The 23,080-nt window shown below is 36.7% G+C and overlaps 1 protein-coding gene across 3 annotated transcripts in view; it reads left to right on the forward strand.

Annotated features, from left to right (window-relative positions):
• The first annotated feature begins 1,545 nt into the window (after nt 1-1,545).
• Nucleotides 1,546-23,080, forward strand: part of LOC123531387 (formin-like protein) — a 75,725-nt gene continuing 54,190 nt past the window's right edge. For all 3 annotated transcript variants that reach the window (XM_053517225.1, XM_053517226.1, XM_053517227.1), the window contains exons 1-2: nt 1,546-1,916; nt 7,179-7,262. In XM_053517225.1, coding sequence (XP_053373200.1) covers nt 1,794-1,916; nt 7,179-7,262 — 207 coding nt within the window. In that variant the 5' untranslated portion in view covers nt 1,546-1,793. The remainder of the gene's footprint in view (nt 1,917-7,178; nt 7,263-23,080) is intronic.

Here is a 23,080-nt window from a genome sequence, read left to right on the forward strand (position 1 = left end):
CTTATAAAATCTGGAAAGTAGATATATAAGCCCAGTGGTAACAACGTCTGACTATATACGAACCAGGGTCGTGCGTTCGAAAATCCGTTCATCCAACTTAATTAAAATTTGGATACGATGCTTAACCAGGGACCGGAGAGTTTCGAATCTACCCCTATAATTTAGCTCGATTGCGAAGAATGCTTATATTTTATTTAGACTGTAAAACTGCAAAAGTGCATAAACAATTATTACGAAGTCGCACAAAAACCACACGTTTTAAAAGTATATTCCTTTTCACGTTTTAGTTATATCTAATATAATATTCTTAGTCTTTACATGTTATATTTTTAAATCAAGCTATTAAAGACATGCGATAGCTCTTCCAATATCAAAACATTCATGCTTAAGTTAAGATTAAAGCGCCAAAATTTTAAAACTAATAATAACACAAATCTGTTAAGGTATGAGTGTTTTTTTTTCGTTATTACCCATACCTACAGTCACAATAAATATCTTCTGTCAAATTCTACAATGGCGGAACAAAAAATCCCCCTTAACTGTACATATTTTTTTCAATTTACGTTCCGTTTTACTTATACAGTTATCATTTAAGGATGTATGAGCGTTTTTTTTTTCAGGATATCTGCCATTTTGAAAAATGTTTCTCCGAATATTGCTTTCTGACGAAAGTTTTGCCAAAAATTAATGATAGATAATTAAAATATGGCTAATAATGTACCATTTAACCAAATAGATCCTACTTTTTGCGAGAAATTTTTTAAACTGGTTATACAATTTATTAAGTAGTCAGAGGACATTTTTATAACACGAGGTCCTACACCATCAACACCAGTTGCTTTAGTTGTGTTTAAAGTGTTAATAAGATTTTTGACTTCATGTACTTTTATATGTTTAATGTTAAAAGTCACATTATTCAATTTCACATCGCAAAATAGTTTAAGGTCAGAGAAATTGTCTTCATTAAAAGGAACCCTATTGATAATATTCGCGATATTTACAAAGTGAACATTCATCGCATTTGCAATATTCATAGTAAATAGTAAATCATATCTAGACACTTATAAGGATCTGCTACACGGTTTCAGCATCATCTATACCGGACAAGGCTAAGTCATTAAGATAGTTTTCTTCGGAAAACTTACTAAACGATCTATAAGTGATGGTTTTATGCTTTACAAATTTAATGTGTTTACTGACTTTACGTATAAAACTTACAGGATAATGGTCACTTAAACTTGATTCTGAGACATTGAACTGAATAACATTTTCCATATGTGTAGTATAAATATGATCAATAGTTCTTGTACTAGTCTTAGTAACTCTTGTTGGTGAAGTAATCAATTGAGTAAGTCCATACGTTAAAACAAAAAATTCCCACTTCTTATTTTCAAATCCATAAGTATTTGAATAAGACAGATCAGTGTAACAGACTACGCTACCCGCTACTATCAAACAATTAGTGGATTTAGTCCAAGAGTGAAAAATACGACATACTATGCTCACAGACTGACCTCCCGTTTCGCGAGATTTAGCGAGATGTGAGTCAGAGAGACTTTCCCCAAATTTCAAAGGATGTTTATCATCAAATTCATCTTTATTTCTTTGTTTTCACCGGATTAGCTCTTAACCACTATGTCGAATAAAGTATTGTTTTTAATAGGATGCCAATAAAGTATGTCATAATGTGACATTTGTTTTGCTGTTTGCGCACGAACTGACTCCTCAGCTCCTTCAAAACAGAAGCTGGGAGAGGACACCGACTTTGTGCAAGATTTTATTTTTTGTAAATAATGGGAAATACTGGTAGTAGACCAGAAACATACAAGCATAACGAGCTCAGACATTCAAGTATGCCGATTCGACTGCCAATGCCTGATCCAAATGAGTTGGACAGGAGGTTCACCAAAGTTTTGGTAAGCATTTATCTGTCTACTTACTTAATTATACTTAGTTTAACGTAAAAATGCACAGACACACTTGGCCCCACCCCCCAGCTGCTACGCACCTGTCAAAAAATTTTCATCGTATATTTTGATGCAGACAACACAGGTATAAAACGGGCCAGAACCTTGAAAATGGTTTTCGTCCAATAATTACCAAGAACTTTAAAGAAATCTAATTCATCTGTAGCTACTGTTATGATAAATGTCAAACATAAAAATTACTGAGACATCGGCCATTTTTGTCATTGGTTGGAAGTCGTCTTGACAGTGGTCTTTTTTACCATTTAATAGATAACGATAGTCGGTCGAAAATAAAATGCACATTTTTACTGACTGAAATACATCCCTTATAGTAACAACGGACCACAGAAAATCCGGCCGACCTGTGACGTAAAGAGACAGGGTTTTTTTTTATTCTATAGCAGAGGCCGAATATCGGCCTCGTCCCCCAGCCGAGGATTTCCCCCACAGCCAAGGATTTCCCCTACCGCAGTCGAAATTCCCCTACGTCCGAAATTTTCCCCCTCCAAAATCGTAAACAAAGCAGTGGAGATTACTCCCAGCGATTTTCCCGACCGAATATCGGACCCGTTCACAACTGCAGACGGTCTTTCACAATTTTCAATGGGTGTGAAAACCTTTAGAAATAGTAGAAACATGTTCGAAGAGCGTTCAGTGGACCCGAGGTTCCGGTTTTGACAAGCGAAAATCGATAAAAACTCGTATCTGACCCGGACATAATATGCCGTGGGCGTCTGCTTGTCTCGCGGTAATACTCTTTGATGCGTAACGAGTTCGAAAGCTCTGCCCCTTGTCAATCAAAATCCCAGTGAACTTCATACTGTTTGTCGACACCAGCGTAAGTATGACAGTAGGCGGAGCGTCGTATGTTAATTAGCTACTGACAGATGTCAATCACGCCACGCGCCGAGTGACACGTGGTTATCATCAGATTGTAATATAGATGATTGATAAACAATGCAGGGTCAGATTATCGTGTTTGTACCTCTTGTTAATTAGCGGTAACAGCTTATGCTGTATTGTGTAATATGTGTTGTTAATTTAAAGTAATTATTTTATGTGCTTGATTCGATTAAATAAGCCGGTCGGCCGTTACGCAAATTTATTATCTTTGCCGAGGTATTTTGCTAGAGCAAAATAAAATATAAATGTTTTAAGTAATCAGATATTATAAGTATGGAATAGTTCTGGTGAAAAGATGAAATTTTATCAAGAATTTTTCATGTTTGCTTTCGTTTTTTTTTTCATATTTGTCACACGTTTTCGCGATCGTGATTTTCGCACTTTCTTATCCTTTCTTACAAGATTTTCTAGTACAATTGAAATAAAAAGCCAACAAAAGTATGCATTTAATAATAATATGATGACTCTTGCAAAAGCAACTCTTATTTTAAAGCATTTTTGTGAATAAAAGCATGTGACCTTTAAATATTCAATGATTTGAGCATTTCAACTCTCCCCACCCACCTTGTTACAATGATAAGTGAACATTAGTGCAAGTCCATCTATTGCTAAGTGACAGTGTGTATAGTTGCTAAAAGTTGCAAGCATATGTAATAAAAACATAGTTTAAAGTGTTTATTATGCATAATTGTAAATTCCCCCCTGAGTGAAAAAATCCCCCAAAACTGCTCGTCGCGGGCTATTTTCTTCCCCCAATGACAGGCTGGGGCCTCTTCCCCCAGTCGTAAAAAAAACCCCTGAGAGACTTCTAATGAAAACTTTGAATCGCTGCATCCAGTCGTAAATGGAAACTCCGCGGAAGGTGATTGAAATAGCATACTAGGTGTCCCCAGAAAGTACCACTTTGACGCGTCATTGAGTGATTGACTCGGTCTCGATTCAATACTATCTTGGTGCTGTGTTGATGCACATGATTGAATATCCTATTGCAGTGGTTACTCCCTTTAACTGTTCACATTGCGGGTCCGCATATTAAAGTCATCGTATACATATTTTCCTGACTTGGTAATTTGTCGGGATGTTCACACATTTTATGGGAATTTCAATGTTTTTTGTGCCCCCACAACAGACTGGAGGGGGGCATATAGATTTGGTTTTGTCTGTGCGTGCTCCTGTCCAGCCATCCGAAGTTTGTGACGCGCCTAACTCAAAAAGTATTGCATATAAAATGAGTCTTTTTCTTGATATGAACTTGCGCACCTCCTATTTTTCGTCTGGCTATGTCCCCTAATGGCCCTATTTCCAGAGTTATGGCCCCTGAAATAGTAAAAAATGCACAGTTTCACCTTGTGATGCGCCTAGCTCAAAAAGTATTTAATATGGATTTGAAACCTTTCTTTCAAGAGTCTTTATCCAGGGTTTCCTCTGGGTCAATTTCACTTTGCTCCAACAAATTCGCTAATCGGGAAAAGTTTGCGCCAGTGGCTCTCAAGTTGGAGTCAATAGTCTGTGATGGGCGACATACCATTTTCTTTTTCAATCTCTTTTTCATTTGATTCTTTACAGTAACCATGTAATTTGCTCTTGAACCAGTCTATCCTAATATCACATTGAATCAAAAAAGGTTTTTAATCTTCTCAGCCATTTTCAAGAACATTTTCTAAACAAAAGTAATTGCTCAATCTATAAAATTATCCCTTTATATAGTTTGCCATTTTTAATTATCTCCCTTTAATGGTCATTTTCACTAAATAGATGTTTTTAAAACATGAATATTTACCTCTTTATTCTTTCAACTTTTTATTTCAAAATTTATTTAGGTCATTTATCAAAAACAGTGTTGTTTTATATTATTTTATAACTTTTGAAAAGCTTTTTAAAATGCTTAAGTTTCATTATATATATAACTAAATTTCTATTTCCTTTCATACATACTAATGTATATTGAAAATACCACCTACAGATATTATTAGCACTTTGTTTTGAAGCTCTGGGGTTGAGCTTTTAAAATCCCAGTGTATCAATGCTTTACGTTGGGCACGTAATAGGAACTGCTTTAGTTCATTTGTATCTCAAAATTCTTCGATTGAAATTATACGACCGCGACTGAAATTTACCAACGCGTAGATTTTTAACAACGCTAATGCTTGTGCAAAATTTATCTATTTACGATCGGAGAATATGTGTATCTTTTGATCGCGCTTTGGTGTGTCATTATTTCCGGCGTTTTCTCGGTCTCAATTACTTCGGCAAATCGGATTGTCATTAAAATAACCTGTAAATTTATCTCGCGTTTTTTTGCGTCATAAAAAAGGTGGTGCATTAGACGAAGCACGCAGCTAATATTTCGTTTCATTTGCTTTCGTGTAAGTAGGCGGGGCTAAATTTGGCGAATCAGATTAACTGATAATCGTTCTTGCGTGGAGGAACGCTCTAGAGACTCGGCGAAGTTTTAAATTATGCCCCGAGGTGTAAATCGATATTGACACGTTGTGTATTGTCTTCGCGTAGTGTTAAATATCGGATAATCCGTTATTGCGTCCTTGAGAAAGATCAGAAGATCAGATCGACGATTATCTTGTAGGCGCCAATGAAATTCGCCAATTGAAAATTTTTAGCGCCAGAATTTACATTTTGTCGTATTTGGCGCCATTGGCGACCGACAGCGGAAACCCTGCTTTATCATGATATGAACTTGTGCACAGGTCTACTATTTTTCGTCTGGCTTCGTCCCCTATTTCCAGAGTTATGGCCCCTAAATCGTCAAAAATGCTTATTTTCACCTTGTGACGCGCCTAGCTCAAGAAGTATTTGATATAAATTGATATATGAGTCTTTATCATGATATAAACTTTCACACCTCTTCTTTTTTCGTCTGGCTCCACCTCCTATTTCCAAAGTTATGGCCCTTGAAACATTTTCACGTAATGACATGCCTAGCTGTGTAAATTCATGAAACCTTGCATGAGTCTTTATCATGATGTGATCTTGCACACTCGGCATTCTTCTTGAGATTTTATTGCTAATTACACAGTTGAAGCCCTTGAAATAGTCATAATGGTGGATTGTTTGTGATGCTTATAGCTCTAAAAGTATATGGTCTAGAATAATTAATCCTTTATGTAAAATGTTTGTTGAGGCTATACCCCCTTAAAACTGCAAACATTTGAATTATTGCCCCTTATTTGTGACAAATGTTCCAGTGGGGGCACACCCTGTGTCCTACAGACACATTCTAGTTTGTAAAACTGAATGCGTGTATTTCAGCGAAATGGCGTGAAAGTTTTAAAATGAAACGGATATGTTAAAAAAAACGGAAAGGCGGAAAATTATCCCAGATAAAAGGTTTAAGGTCAGAGGTAAAAAAAGCGGGTAGCTATAAACGGACCTTTTTTTTTCCACAATAACAAACAAGGCTTTGGCCTACAGACCTTAAACTTCATAGGGTGACAGCATACTATGTAATCATTAGTTAATCCTTAGGTGTTGTGTTGGGGTCAGTAGGTCAAAACAAATGGCAAGTTCATAGTCACTGTATCATAGTGATCTCTGGACTGAAAATGGGATGGGCCATCACAATAGCTCTTCTTGCTAGATGAATTGCTGTGATATAATTACATCTTTATTAAGGTGAAAAGTAACAAATAGTGAACTTTATTTTGAAATGGGATAATTTGTTAAAGCTTATTAAACTAAACTTTGCTTTGCATTACATTTCCGATGTTGTCCAATCCTTACTTTAACCTTTAGCCTGCTGGCGGCAAGTGATTCTGCCTTTGCGACCAGTGCAGACCAAGATCAGCCTGCACATCCGTGCAGTCTGATCATGGTCTGCACTGTTCGCTATTCTGTCAGTAAATTTTCAGTGAACACCCCTTGGAATAATAAATGGTATTGCCCAAACTGAATGATGGACCAGTCCATTTTAGAAATTTAGCAGGCTAAGGGTTAAAGAAGTCAAATGTAAAACGCTTTCTGTTGATTTTCATCATTTAAACGATATTTTTACATGTTTTATACATGTGTATTTCACAAAAGTCCAAGGGATTATTTTAGCCATGGTATTGATATAGAAAGCCTTTGATCGTAGTCCTGAGACAGAGCTCTAATTTCTTTCTTTCTTTTGTTTGTTCAGCGTGCACACTCTTAATTACAGAAAGAGGTTTCAGCCAATCAATGCTGTCCTATATTCGACTTGCGGAATTGAAAAACACCAGCTTACAACTGGCTAACAGCCTAACAATGAATTAAGACTATAGTATACAAAATGACATAGTTATGAAAAAAGAATGTCTTCCTATTTTGCAGAATTCTATGGACTTGCCTCCAGACAAGGCCAAGTTGCTAAAGAGCTATGATGATGAAAAGAAATGGGAACTTATTTGTGACCAGGTAAGTGGGCACACTGAAGGAAACCAGTCTCTAAATCAGCTTTAAGAAAAAAGAAAACTGTTAGTGTATATGAGCCATTTAGACAGCAGTTTCTATACAAGTGAAAATTATGGGCGGAATGTTTGGCAGTCTCCAGCACCCCCTTCTTTGATAAGTCATGATCATTACAATGAAATTGTTATGTTTTTTTCTGAATGCCAATGGTCATAATCAAATGTTTATATTCAGTTCATGCCTTTTGTGTATACCTATTTAGTTGTTGACCAGCATTGCAACAGTATTGGCACATACTGTTTTTTAGCTCACCTGTCACAAAGTGACAAGGTGAGCTTTTGTGATCGCGCGGTGTCCGTCGTCCGTCGTCCGTCCGTGCGTCCGTGCGTCCGTGCGTCCGTGCGTCCGTAAACTTTTGCTTGTGACCACTCTAGAGGTCACATTTTTCATGGGATCTTTATGAAAGTTGGTCAGAATGTTCATCTTGATGATATCTAGGTCAAGTTCGAAACTGGGTCACGTGCCATCAAAAACTAGGTCAGTAGGTCTAAAAATAGAAAAACCTTGTGACCTCTCTAGAGGCCATATATTTCATAAGATCTTCATGAAAATTGGTCAGAATGTTCACCTTGATGATATCTAGGTCAAGTTCGAAACTGGGTCACGTTGGTTCAAAAACTAGGTCAGTAGGTCTAAAAATAGAAAAACCTTGTGACCTCTCTAGAGACCATATTTTTCATGAGATCTTCATGAATATTGGTCAGAATGTTTACCTTGATGATATCTAGGTCAAGTTCGAAACTGGGTCACGTAGGGTCAAAAACTAGGTCATTAGGTCTAAAAATAGAAAAACCTTGTGACCTCTCTAGAGGCCATATTTCTCAATGGATCTTCATGAAAATTGGTCAGAATGTTCAGCTTGATGATATCTAGGTCAAGTTCGAAACTGGGTCACGTGGGGTCAAAAACTAGGTCAGTAGATCTAAAAATAGAAAAACCTTGTGACCTCTCTAGAGGCCATATTTCTCAATGGATCTTCATGAAAATTGGTCAGAATGTTCACCTTGATGATATCTAGGTCAAGTTCGAAAATGGGTCATGTGCGGTCAAAAACTAGGTCAGTAGGTCTAAAAATAGGAAAACCTTGTGACCTCTCTAGAGGCCATATTTTTCAATGGATCTTCATGAAAATTGGTCAGAGTTTTTACCTTGAAGATATCTAGGTCAAGTTTGAAACTGGGTCACGTGGGGTTAAAAACTAGGTCAGTAGATCTAAAAATAGAAAAACCTTGTGACCTCTCTAGAGGCCATATTTTTCATGAGATCTTCATGAATATTGGTCAGAATGTTCACCTTGATGATATCTAGGTCAAGTTCGAAACTGGGTCACGTGGGGTCAAAAACTAGGTCAGCAGGTCTAAAAATACAAAAAACCTTGTGACCTCTCTAGAGGCCATATTTCTCAACGGATCTTCATGAAAATTGGTGAGAATGTTCAGCTTGATGATATCTAGGTCAGGTTCGTAACTGGGTCATGTGCGTTCAAAAACTAGGTCAGTAGGTTGAAAAATAGAAAAATCTTGTGACCTCTCTAGAGGCCATATTTTTCACGAGATCTTCATGAAAATTGGTGAGAATGTTCACCTTGATGATATCTAGGTCAAGTTTAAAAGTGGGTCACGTGCCTTCAAAAACTAGGTCATTAGGTCAAATAATAGAAAAACCTTGTGACCTCTCTAGAGGCCATATTTTTCAATGGATCTTCATGAAAATTGGTCAGAATTTTTTATCTTGATGATATCTAGGTCACATGTGCTCAAAAACTAGGTCACTATGTCAAATAATAGAAATAACGACGTCATACTCAGTTCAACACTGGGTCATGTGGGGATAGGTGAGCGATTCAGGACCATTATGGTCCTCTTGTTGTTTGTATTGAATGTGTTTAATTCGAAACTATTTTCTGACTGAAGGAGTCTCAGATAAATTTTATATCTTCTTGTAAGTAGGAAAAAGCCAATGCTTTCAAAGAAATGCAAAAGCAGTAGAAAATCTGGCATATTAGAACACTGAATGCTGGCCAAAAAAAACATTGTGCTTTAATCTCCATGAAACTTGTAAGTTCTTGTTTGCATATATTGTACACTTCATACTTCCAACATAAAAATGTTTACAATTGCTCAAACGTGTTATGTTTGCATAAAGAATTAATTATTTTCCTCTTATTTTATTATTGTTGGCTTTGAAAATAAAATTAAAGAAAATTTCCCAGTCAGCAAGTACTTGGCTCTTAAAATATTTGTCTGGGGTCAAAGTGAAGTGGCTCATTTTTGGTTAAAACAAGGAAGGGGAAATTAGGCATGCATGTTATATCATATTAAGTGTTTATTTCCTCAACAAATATGTTTTTGTTGTCAAAATCTTATTTTTGCTGTTTTATATTTCCCCTTGTCCTTTATTATGTCTCCCCCAGGAGACATATTGTTTTTGCCCTGTCCGTCCGTCCGTCTGTCCATCCGTCCGTCCGTCCGTCACACTTCATTTCCGAGCAATAACTAGAGGAACCTTCAAACTTCATAGGGTTGTAGGGCTGCTGGAGTAGACGACCCCTATTGTTTTTGGGGTCACTCCATCAAAGGTCAAGGTCACAGGGGCCTGAACATTGAAAACCATTTCCGATCAATAACTAGAGAACCACTTGACCCAGAATGTTGAAACTTCATAGGATGATTGGTCATAAAGAGTAGATGACCCCTATTGATTTTGGGATCACTCCGTCAAAGGTCAAGGTCACAGGGGCCTGAACATTGAAAACCATTTCCAGTCAATAACTAGAGAACCACCTGACCCAGAATGTTGAAACTTGATAGGATGATTGGTCATAAAGAGTAGATGACCCTTATTGATTATGGGATCACTCCGTCAAAGGTCAAGGTTACAGGGGCCTGAACATTGAAAACCATTTCTGATCAATAACTAGAGAACCACTTAACCCAGAATGTTGAAACTTCATAGGATGATTGTACATGCAAAGTAGATGACCCCTATCGATTTTGGGGTCACTCCATTAAAGGTCAAGGTCACAGGGGCCCGAACATTGAAAACAATTTCCGGTCAGTAACTTGAGAACCACTTGACCCAGAATGTTGAAACTTAATAGGATGATTGGTCATAAAGAGTAGATGACCACTAACGATTTTGGGGTCACTCTGTGAAAGGTCAAGGTCACAGGGGCCCGCACATTGAAAACCATTTCCGGTCAGTAACTTGAGAACCACTTGACCCAGAATGTTGAAACTTAATAGGATGATTGGTCATAAAGAGTAGATGACATCTAACGATTTTGGGGTCACTCTGTGAAAGGTCAAGGTCACAGGGGCCCGCACATTGAAAACCATTTCCGGTCAGTAACTTGAGAACCACTTGACCCAGAATGATGAAACTTCGTAGGATGATTGGTCATGCAGAGTAGATGAACCCTAACGATTTTAGGTTCACTCTGTTAAAGGTCAAGGCCACAGGGGCCTGAACATGGAAAACCATTTCCAATCAATAACTTGAGAACCTCTCGACCCAGAATGTTGAAACTTCATAGGATGATTGTTCATGCAGAGTAAATGACCCTTATTGTTTTTGGGATCACTCCGTTAAAGGTCAAGGTCACAGGGGCCTGAACATTGATAACCAGTTCCGATCAATAACTTGAGAACCACTTGACCCAGAATGTTGAAACTTCATAGGATGATTGAACATGCAAAGTAGATGACCCCTATTGATTTTGGGGTCAGTCTATTAAAGGTCAAGGTCACAGTGGCCTGTTCATGTAAAATCATTTTTTGGAAATAACTTGAGAACCACTTGACCTACAATGTTGAAACTTAATAGGATGATTGGACATGCAGAGTACATGACCCCTATTTATTTTGAGGTCACTTGATCAAAGGTCAGGGTCACAGGAGCCTGAACAGTGACTTGAGAACCACTAGGCCCTGAGTGTTGAAATTTAGCGGGATGACTGGACATGCCAAGTAGATGATCCCTATTGCAGCCAACCATCAGTGTCTCTTTGACTTTCGCTCCTGACCCCTATTGACTTCTTGCCTATAGGACTTTGCATTGGGGGAGACATGCGCTTTTTTACAAAAGCATTTTCTAGTTTTTGTATGGATTTTAATTACAAAAAAAATTCCCATGATGCATGTTTTTGCATATTCGTCTAGTTTTAGCTCTCTGATTGTTGAAAAAATCTACTAGGCATTGTCGTCACTTGATCATTGACATCTGTTTAATTTTTAGCTCGACTATTCGAAGAATAAGTAGAGCTATCCTACTCACCACGGCGTCGGCGTCGGCGTCACACCTTGGGTTAAGTTTTTCGTACCAGTCCACATTTTGACAAAGTCTTTTGAGATAAAGCTTTGAAACTTTCAACACTTGTTTACCATCATCATGGCCAGTTATAGGCAAGAGCACATAACTCCATCAAGGATTTTGGCTGAATTATGGCCCCTTTTGACTTAGAAATCATGGTTAAGTTTTTCGTACCAGTTCATATTTTGACAAAGTCTTTTGAGATAAAGCTTTGAAACTTTCAACACTTGTTTACCATCACAATGTCCAGTTATAGGCAAGAGCACATAACTCCATCAAGGATTTTGGCTGAATTATGGCCCTTTTTGACTTAGAAATCTGGGTTAATATTTCGTACCAGTTCATATTTTGACAAAGTCTTTTGAGATAAAGCTTTGAAACTTTCAACACCTGTTTACCATCACCATGTCCAGTTATAGGCAAGAATACATAACTCCATCAAGGATTTTGGCTGAATTATGGCCCCTTTTGACTTAGAAATCTTGGTTAAGTTTTTCGTACCAGTTCATATTTTTTGTAAAGTGTTTGACATATGGCTTTGAAACTTTTATCACTTGTTTAGTATAATCGTCTCTATCTGTAGGAAAGAGAACATAACTCTGTCATCTATTTTGGCTGAATTATGGCCCTTTTTGGACTTTGAAATTGGTTCTGTTTTCATACAAGTCCATGTTTTGTCAAAACTATTTGACATAATATGGCTTTTAAACTTTGAACACTTGTTTATCATTATGATTTCCATCTGTAGGCAAGAGTACATAACTATTTTGACTGAATTATGGCCCTTTTTGGACTTTGAAATTGGCTCATATATTGCCATTTAGTGCAAGACTTATCGAAATCAAAGTAATACAGGAACATTGTTTGTCTAATCTATTTATTTCTTTTGTCTGAATATCCGTGGAAATATTTTGACCCCATTCTTCAATCAATTCTTCGAATAGTCGAGCGCGCTGTCATCAGACAGCTCTTGTTTTTGTTTCAGTCCACCTTTTCTAAAAAACTATAAGAGCTACAGCTTTGAAACATTGCACACTTGTTTATCATCATTAGGTGACTATGTAGGCTAAGAACCATAACTCTGAAATATGCATTTTGTAAGAATTATGGCCTGTTTTGTACTTAGAAGATATGAGTTTCTTGGTTAAAAATTTTGTTTATGTCCACATTTTCTCAAAAGCTATAAGAGCTACAGCTTTTAAACTTTGCACACTTCTTTATCATCCCTGGTGACTATATAGGCCAAGAACCATAACTCTAACCTGAATTTTGTCAGAATTATAACCGGTTTCTTACTTAGAAAATCTGAACTATAACTCTTTTCTTACCTATTGTCCAGCACTTGCACATGAGTGATGACACCCCCAGGTGGTGCTCTTGTTCAAATTCATTAGAAGTTTAAAGGGGCATGCTTCAAGATGAAAATGTTTATGTTACTGAAAGTAACTTGGTAAATTTACATCTTCTGAAGCATTGTTGTATCTACAATGTAAACCTGTCAGTTTATTCAGAAGGTTCTACATTGTATATTGAACTGCACTGTAGGATAGAAAAACCTTTATAAACATCTTCCCATGAACTACATTATGATCTTCTCCAGACTTGGTCTAAACAACCACGGAGTCAGAAGGTCATGGTCAGATTCATTCAGAGGGCGGTCATAATTCACTGGCAGATCTGTATCAGTATTAATGAGGTGTCTCAGGGGTCTTTGTGGCTGAGTGGTTAAAGTCGTTGACTTCAGATCATTAATTTTGCTCCTGAGTCCTCACCGATGTGGGTTCAAGCCTCTCTCAAGGCATTAATTTCTTCATGTGAGGAAGCCATCCAGCTGACTTATTGAAGGTCAGTGGTGCTGCCCAGGTGTCCGCTCCTGATGAAATGATGCATGTAGGGGCATCTGGGATCTTCCTCCACAATCAAAGCTGGAAAGTCACCGTATTACCTATAATTGTGTCAGTGCGATGTTAAACTAAAAACAAACAAATCTTTGATCAGATGTTTCTTTCAATATTTTAAGTATAACAGTCCAATGTCATGTATTAGGTTATTTCAGGGGAATTCACAGTGATTAATGTATTTTCTTTCCGATGAATTTGCAAAGGGTCCTATTTAGCTTCACTGTTCGAAGAATAGGTAGAGCATTTTGTCACCCCATCTGAGTTCATATCCTGATTTGGTTAAGTTTTGTTTGTAAGCTGTTATCTCAGTACTAGTTGGGATGGATTGAAATATTTTGCACTTGTGAACTGTTATGATGTGACATGCATTGTGCTGTTCCCGTAACTCTATTTTGTATTTTTGTGATGCTATGTCCCTTTCTGGACTTGGGTTTTTGTATGTAAGCTGGTATCTTGTAAGTCACTTGTGGTGATGGATTGAAACTTCACACACTTGTTCACTGTAGTGTAATAATCTGACATTCAATGTATATTTATTTATTTAACTTTATTTTACCGTTTCACAAAGTTATGCCAACTTTATGACTTTTTATATTCTTTAATTTAATTTTTATAATTATAGACAAGCATTGCTGTCATCAGATAGCTCTTGAATCATGACTTTAAATGTAAGGTGTACTAAAATTGAGTAAAACTTTTCTATTGAGAACAGTCAAAACACAACCAGTTCAGAATGGAAACTTACTTTTACTGTTTGGGCTTGTACTGGAGCTCTATAGAGAACCAAATAAAAGTGATTGTAACTTGCAGTATTTTAGAAACTGATTTGAATAAATAGTATCCTAATACTGTGTTATCAGCTGGAGGAAAAATGTGTTTGCACAAGACTGTGAAAGTCAATAAAAATGAAATATTTTTACCCAACTTTATTGTTTCTATCCAATATCTGTTTAAATGAACACGAAACTTAACATGCCTTTCAATTAGTCAGTCACTCACTCGTCTGTCCAGTCATTTGGTCAAGTCGGCGCCCCATGTTGTTCTCGGATGATCTGTGTATGAAAAGAATTGGAACCACTGCCTTACCTTTGCATGATCGTAAGAGGCTACTAATAGGGTCTTAACACTTGGTTTTGCTGTAACTCTGTGATTCTAGCAGGTGTACAAATTTTGATTCCATACCTCATGATTTTATTTCGATGTGAAACCAAAATTGTAGTCTGTTTGGCGCCATATAACCTATACTGTGTTGGTGCGCTGTAAAACCCAAATAAAAAAATGGTCAAGTTGGTCAGTCACATGAGACATTTCACTCTATCAAGCCGGTTTAATTGTTAGCCAGTCAAGCCAATAGCCAGTCAGTCCTTTTAGACATTCAGTGACATTATATCAAGCTGGTTGGATTGTTAGCCAGTCAATCCCTTTAGACATTCAGTGACAGTATATCAAGCTGGTGGGATTGTTAGCCAGTCAAGCCTATAGCCAGTCAGTCCCTTTAGACATACAGACAGTATATCAAGCTGGTTGGATTGTTTACCAGTCAAGCCAATAGCCAGTCAATCCTTTTAGACATTCAGTGACAGTATATCAAGCCAGTTGGATTGTAAGCCAGTCAAGCCTGTAGTCAGTCAATTCCTTTAGACATTCAGTGGCAGTATATCAAGCTAGCTGGTTGGATTGTTAGCCAGTCACAGTCAAGCCAGTAGCCAGTCAATCCCTTTAGACATTCATTGGCAGTATATCATGCTGGTTGGATTGTTAGCCAGTCAAGCCAGTATCTAGTCAATTCCTTTAGACATTCAGTGACAGTATATCAAGCTGGTTGGGTTTTTAGCCAGTCAAGCCTGTAGTCAGTCGATTCCTTTAGACATTCAGTGGCAGTATATCAGGCTGGTTGGATTGTTAGCCAGTCACAGTCAAGCCAGTAGCTAGTCAATCCCTTTCGACATTCGGTGAAATTATATCAAGCTGGTTTGATTGTTAACCATTCACAGTCAAGCCAGTAGCCAGTCAGTCCCTTAGACATTCAGTGACAGTATGTCAAGCTTGTTGGATTGTTAGCCAGTCTCAGTCAAGCCAGTAGCCAGTCAATCCCTTTAGACATTCAGTGGCAGTATATCAAGCTGGTTGGATTGTTAGCCAGTCTCAGTCAAGCCAGTAGCCAGCCAATCCCTTTAGACATTCAGTGGCAGTATATCAAGCTGGTTGGATTGTTAACCAGTCAAGCCAGTAGCCAGTCAAGCCCTTTAGACATTCAGTGACAGTATATCAAGCTGGTTGGATTGTTAGCCAGTCACAGTCAAGCCAGTGGCCAGTGAATCACTTTAGACATTCAGTGACAGTATATCAAGCTGGATGGTCTGGTAGGATAGCCAGGTAAGAAAATATGTGAAGAAAAATCAGTCAGTCACTCTTGTCTATTGGTTAACCCTTAGCCTGGTGGCAAGTTATATTACATGCGGCCAGTGCAGACCAAAATCAGCCTGCACATCTATGCAGGCTTGATCATGGTCTGCACTGTTCGCTATTCAGTCAGTAAATTTTCAGTGAACACCCCTTTGAATAATAAGTGATACTACCCAAATTGAATGATGGACCAGTCCATTTTAGAAATTTAGCAGGGTAAAGTTTTATTCCTTATCCAGTCAAGTGGACCATAAACATGATACCAATTTCGAAAGAATCATAAAGAAATAGCACTTCTTTGGAAACTTCCCTGCTAAATGCTTCTAAATATGTGACAGTGGATGATATCAAGGGTGTATTTTGTATTTTAACACCCATTGTTGATGGTATGACATTCTGAAGTGAAGAAGTTATTTCTGAAAATGCCAGCAGAATTCTATCTGTTGGTGAAAGAGATAAACGAAAGCAAAAATTTAAGGAGCTGGCACTTAAGAAGTTCTGGGTTAATTGTAGTCGTATTTGGGCAAATGAAGGCACAGGCAGTGATATGTTGTCACCACCCTTAAAAGTTTGTTGCAGCCAGTGTAATGCAGTGTAAATATGTGAACTTAGAAAACTGCAAAACTTACCCAATAGGCCTGAGATCAGGTGGGGAAGATAAATTGGAGGTAAAGTACCCTTTTATCTAAACTTGTTTGGTTATGTGGCTGAAGTATACACAAATTCCACCAAAACAAGCATATAAAGTTGGTGTTTACAAAACCATAAAAAAACTTAGGGGAGGTCAATAGCCGAGGAAATTACAGCCTTATCTTTGAGGTATCGGGTTAAAAACAAAGCAGCATTAACACCTACATATTATCTCAGTTATTGCCCACAACAATTAGAAATTCCAACTGGGTATACTACCTTCTTTATGTACTCATTCTTTCTGTAATAAAACTGAAAACTGGCAGATAAACTATTTTATCAGAGGAATTTCTCAATGTACCTTTGTTTTAAGGATAAAGATTCAGCTTTTTTTTGCTTGTATGAACTATATACTTGATTTATGAATTCATGAGATTGTCTGTCCTGTTGATGAAATGCTGTAATGTATTCAGAAGAGTTATCAGTATGTGGGAATTGCTATGGAATTGCAATTGTGGACTGCTTCTGTGCATATATCTTAGTATAAATGAGTCTGAAATCTGGCACACAGTGGCATAAATCCAATACACTGGTTAGCTTCAATTTCTAAGGGTGACTACTGGTGTCACAAGTGAAGGAAAGGGTTAACCCTTACCCTGCTAAATTTCTATAATATACTTGTCTGTCTTTCAATTTGGACAGTACCATTAACTGTTAATGTGCTTACCAAAAAGGTAAACTGACTGAATGGCGAACAGTGCAGATCTTGAACAGACTGCATGGATGTGAGCTACACTGGTCTCAAAGGCAGAATCAATCGTGTTCAGCATGGTAAGGGTTAGGTCAGCTGTATGGAAGTGTGAGATATTAGTGTTTGTAATTGCCACAAGTCTTGTTAAAGTTCAGGATTGTTTAACAGGTCCCAATTACTGTGAAATCAATAGTATTTTAGGGGGACTCATTCATAATTTTCATGGATTTCATGATTACATCAGTCCCTGAAATTAAAATCTACAAATTCACGTCCACATGAAAGTCTTTTTTTTTTTTCGACAAAACTACAAAATTTGATGTGAATCAAATTAATTTACTTTGCAGTATACTTTTGAATTCCTCTGAGCCTGTCTTGTCCTTGATTTCTCCATACTATAGAAATTAGCACCCACAACAGATCTGAAACCTTTCAGTGATGCCTATAGCAAAGAAGCATTTCGAGGGCTTAGAGCGAAACTGGTCTATCTGCTTCTATTTCTATATACAGATAGACCAGTTTCGCTCTAAGCCCTCGATTTGCAGTTTGCTTATTTTCATTTATTAACTTCTAACAGGAAACAAGCCTGTCTCATTAACTTGTTTGTACATTTCATACTTGTGTTGTATTAATATTCAGTTATGTAAGAACAGTCTCAGTGCCCTTGAGAAAGTTGATTGATATCTATATGCTACAGCTGCAGCTCTATCAATAGAAAACTTTCAGTATTTTGCATCTGTATAGTTGTATATAAGTTATTGTAATAAATTGATTGCATGATTATAAACATTGCTGTTACTGAAAATATTGTCTGCAATTTGAGAAGAAGCAAAGAATTTATCTACATCCGGGATTTTGAGTTAACTCTTAGCCTGCTGGCAACAAGTGATTCTGCCTTTGTGACCAGTGCATCGGTGCAGGCTGATCATGGTCTGCACTGTTCGCTATTCAGCCAGTATCTTGTTGGTAAGCACCCCTTTTAATAGTTAATGGTGCTATCCAAATTGGAAGATGCAGACAAGTTCTTTATAGAAATATCAGGGTAAGGGTTAAACAATATGAATCTTTTCAGTTAGTAGAGCTTTTGTTGTCACCTAAAGCCTTCATCGGCGTCGGCATCAGTGTCCACATCAAAGACTTGCATGTAGGCAGGTTCTCTAAAACTACTAGATAAATTGCTTTCAAACTTCACACATACATCCTGAATGATGAGATGATCTAGCAAGACAAGTAACATAACTCTAGCTTTTATTTTATTTAAGTGATGCCCCTTTTTACTTACCGGTAAAATGTTTGATTTAAAAATCTGCACGTAAGTAGGTTTCTCAAAAGCTACTTGGCTCAATGTGTTCAGACTTCACCCATGTCTTCAGCCACATAAGGTGGTCTCAGAGGGCAAGTTACATAACTCTAGCTTGTACTTTGGTTAAATGATGCTCTTTTTAACAAAGTTTACCATGTCAGCTTATTTTGTCCTTTTTTCCCAGATTTTTCACATGTCATTGGCATCATAGGCAAAGTTTCATAACTCGAGATCTGGTTTACATGTTGGCTAAATTATCCCCCTTTGTCAACTAAGATAATTTTGCTAAAGTTTTTCTAAGCTAGAATTTAGTAGAAGGGCTTCAAATAGTGAAGACTCTGTCATTGACTTTCTCTTCTTAGGTCTTACAGGTAATGGTCAGGCAAAAAAATGTGCTTTTTACAATCTTGTATGTTTTTAATAATTATAAGCTCTCTTTGTCAAGAGGGTAAGGTCAATAAAAATTCTTTAAGTTCTTGCCTCTTTCATTCTTGGGTGTGGAGTTTGCAAGTCTTTCATTGCCTCTCTGCAAAGCTGACATACATGTGGAATGTGGGTATCTCTGTCCAGATGTCAGCTTGTTTCTGAAATAATGCTTTTAAATTAACTAGTTTTTTTCTTCCATAAAAGCTATAAAAGCATCATAATGACCTTTCAGAAAAACATAAACGCCTGTACTTGAGCCCTGTGGAAGAGCAGATTTATATTTTATGGGATGTGCATTCACACCTTTTTAAAATGTTTGTTTATGATAGTGTTTAAAAACTTTTGAATTGCAGTGTATTTCAGAAGAAGAATACCCTAGGGACATGAGTTTCATTTCCTAATTGAGCACATGTCTGTTCAATGCCAGCCTTAATGTATAAAAAAAAAACTTCTCTAGGGATATTTTTTCTTCAGTTTTGCTGCAGGCTTCAGTCAGTGTTTCTCCTGTTATGCCTTTTCATTATTTGCCTTTTTTTTTTTGCAAGTAGAAATTGCAATATTTTGTTCTTGAAGATTTTGAATTTTTTGCTGCATAACTTGATGTTAAGCTTCATTTAATCTGGCAGAACAAGAATCATATACACAATATATGCTGCTATCTGTAAGTTTTGTTGAAAAGCTGGGAAGTTTGTCCTAAATTGAGTAGTGGTTTGTAAACTTAACCAATTTTATCATTTTGCATCAAGTGGTTTCACTTTGTTTGTGAGAGACTTCCCACAGATTTCTGTAGGAAGTTGAATATGACATAACCTTTGCTGTTGGTTTATTTATCTGGGAAAATAGGAAACACCTAAATCTTCTCGTATAAAAAAATTACAGTAATCAAGTTTTAAAGGGACTAACCCACACGTTTTTGATGAAAATGGTTTCTCTAAAAAATCTATAAAAAGTGTTTACTCTGAAAATGACTAGTGGTACGAACTTATTGACATAAGATTTTTGCAAGGTACTCTTGTATTAAATGACCAAAAATATGCTGCAGAAGGTAGTAAACTGTTGCAACCCTTTTGAAATAATGTAGTAAATTTGCATTCTTCCTGAATTTTTACCAATATCTGACTTATTTTCACCCACTTCATCATTTTTCATTGTCATATAATTTACATTCTATGCCAATTTTTAAACATGGTGGAAATGAACATGTTAAATAATTTCATCCAAACTGTGGGCGAGTAGCTTTAAAGCATATGTGTGGAAAAGGTTGATACAGTATTGTTGTAAGTAATAAGATGTCAGCCACTCAATCTGAATGTTGTTGGTTTGCATCACATATGGGTCAATTTAGTCATGATTTATTACCGGTTTAATACAACTCTGTCTACTGAAAAATTGTTGAAAAAGCCGTTAAACCGGAACATACACACAATAAAACCCTGTCTTTTCTTTAAAGATTTTTTTCATATATATATATGGAGATCTAACTTTCTTTAAGGTTGGCCTGATTCGATTGATTAAAAATTAACTTTTATGATTTGCAAAAAAAAAATTAATCAAGAAACATACACAGGCTAGGTGAAATGGACGGTTTGGGAACACACTGCATGCTAAGTGACATGCAAGCGTTTGGTCACAGACAGTTGAGCAGAGCTACCAGTAACTATGCTACAAGCCTGAGGTCACATAGAACAGTACCAGAAATCAATCATAGCGCCTGCATGTGCATTGTGAATTCTGTTGAACCTGTTAATTACAGGCAGTTGTTCATTGTGAATGAATAGAAAGAATGAGTAATTAAGAATGGTTTACTGTCGGTTCAATCATCTCCTGACATGTTTTCCTTACTCCGGTAGACTAGTTTACTAGTTGTATCCGGACTAACTGTTGTTATTAACAATGTCTAAAATTACGCCCAGGTGTGAAACAAGTAGCACCAGCTGCTTCTGTGGGGTGAACCTGTAGAGTAATTAACTCAGGTAATGTTCTATAGAAAGCTTGTACTACTGCTTGTAAAATTCATCCATTGATAAATTAGCCTGTTGACTGAAAATTAAAAGGGGATATATATTGTAAGGAGTTAGAGAAAGTTTTTTGTTTCTCTCAGAAAATTGGAGTATGATTGATTTTAGACTAAAACATATAAAATCTGTCTGTTTTGGGATAATGGAGCACATGTTTGCTGATGGGCACTGGGGATGGGAGTTGCTTTCACAGCTACTAAGAGCACCTTGTCACTTAAATTGTCTGTTTTCCAGTTATTTTCAAATTGTTAATTCTGCTTCTGTACAACTCCCTGAGTGCTAAGTTGCAAAGAAAAAAATATCAATAAAATGTAAGGCCAGTGTTGACTTGAAAAGTTTGGGTACAATGAATTGAAATTTATCTTGCCATGTTGCGTTTTGTACTTTCATGTATTACTTGATTAACCATGAAAGGTCAATGCTGGTACCTATTTTTGATTATAACCAGATGTATATTTGAGATTATTTCAAATTTTCAAGAGAGGGGCAAGTTAACAGTTGCTACAGCTTGAAATATTATTTCATCAAGATTCTGGTGTTTTCAAGGGATCCATTTGAAGTAATATAATGGTTGATTCAAAGCAAGTTGCTTTACTCTTGAGAGATCACTGTTGTGTTTTCTGTGTTTGAATTTGAAAAGATCAATAGAAATGACTTCTTTCTGTATTATTTTAAGTTGTTTAGGCTCATAACACTGAATTAAGGCTTTTCATAGGAAATTTTGCTTCTGGTGTCATCATGACCTGTCAAGTTTGACTTGGAGAATCTGTTTCAATTTTAGGAGGATATTTATGTATCTTTTTACCCTTTTCTTAGAATAAGTCATTTAAGGCTTTCAGATTTTTGAAATACTGTTTTACCTTTAACTCTCTAGAATGATGATGGAGCACATTCTGCAGGCACAGCATGCGAAAAACATGTGTTGATTTTCGTTTAACTGTTTACCATATAAAGTGATTTTTCTATGTATAAGGTTTTTAGTCTGATTTGTTTAACTGTATGGCATGACCTTGATTGGGTAGTAAAAACTTGGGCGCAGTCCAGTTCTACTGATATGGTCAGTGTTTATACTTAACTAAATTGAGTGAAACTTCAGTCTTAAGTCCATTCATGTCCCATCAGTGATATGTTTTAAGCTATTTTCAGGCCCTTATGAATAAACGTGAAAAGTAGTGAAAAACTGAAAACGCTGCCAAATATTCAGGGTATTTTTGTTTGGTTATTATTTTGTGTTCCATAATACTATCAAAAGAAAAGTGTACATTTAAAATGATTTATTCAGTGCTCATACATTAAACTGTTTGTTCAGCTGATATTTAAGTTTCTGGTGATTCACTTGGTAAACCACAGCTACAACAACCACTGTATTCCTCTTGTTTACAAATTGCATTTTAATTTTCTTTTAACCAGCCTAGATTTTTTTAACAACCAATTTGAGAGTTCAGTAAGTTGAATTGAAATGTGATATATATTAGACGAATGGCGAAATTGTTACAAGACTTTTGAATTGAGAAATGATGGGAATTAAAGTGATATTTGATTGAAGTTTCATTTCCGAGTATCCGGATTTGTATGACACACAGTGTGAGAGTGACTCAGTTTTGTGGACAAAAATCAACTTCATTGGTGACATGAAGATGATGATAATGTGGCAGTTGACCTCAATACAATCGACACTGTTTATTTTCCAGTACAGGTAAATCCAGTAATTGCTTTACAATAGATCTTTGACGGATTATCTTTGAACACCCCTGGACTTATTGGACTCAACTGCCACATTATCAAAGCTTATTAGTATAATGGTAGACTGTGAACTGTTTACCATTTCATGCAGATGAACATGACAGTATAAAGTTACCTCCCCTTTTAAAAAGTGCACCCCCCACTTTCCCGTGACACCAGCAAAAGTAGAAGCAGATGTATATTCCCCCACCCTCACCCCCTGAAGTGTAATCAGTTGAATATGAATTGTCTCCCTTATGGTATACTTCTTCATTGCAAAGAATCTGAAATATTTA

Source organism: Mercenaria mercenaria, chromosome 11, assembly GCF_021730395.1.
Source record: "Mercenaria mercenaria strain notata chromosome 11, MADL_Memer_1, whole genome shotgun sequence".
Classification (NCBI taxonomy): Eukaryota; Metazoa; Mollusca; class Bivalvia; order Venerida; family Veneridae; genus Mercenaria; species Mercenaria mercenaria.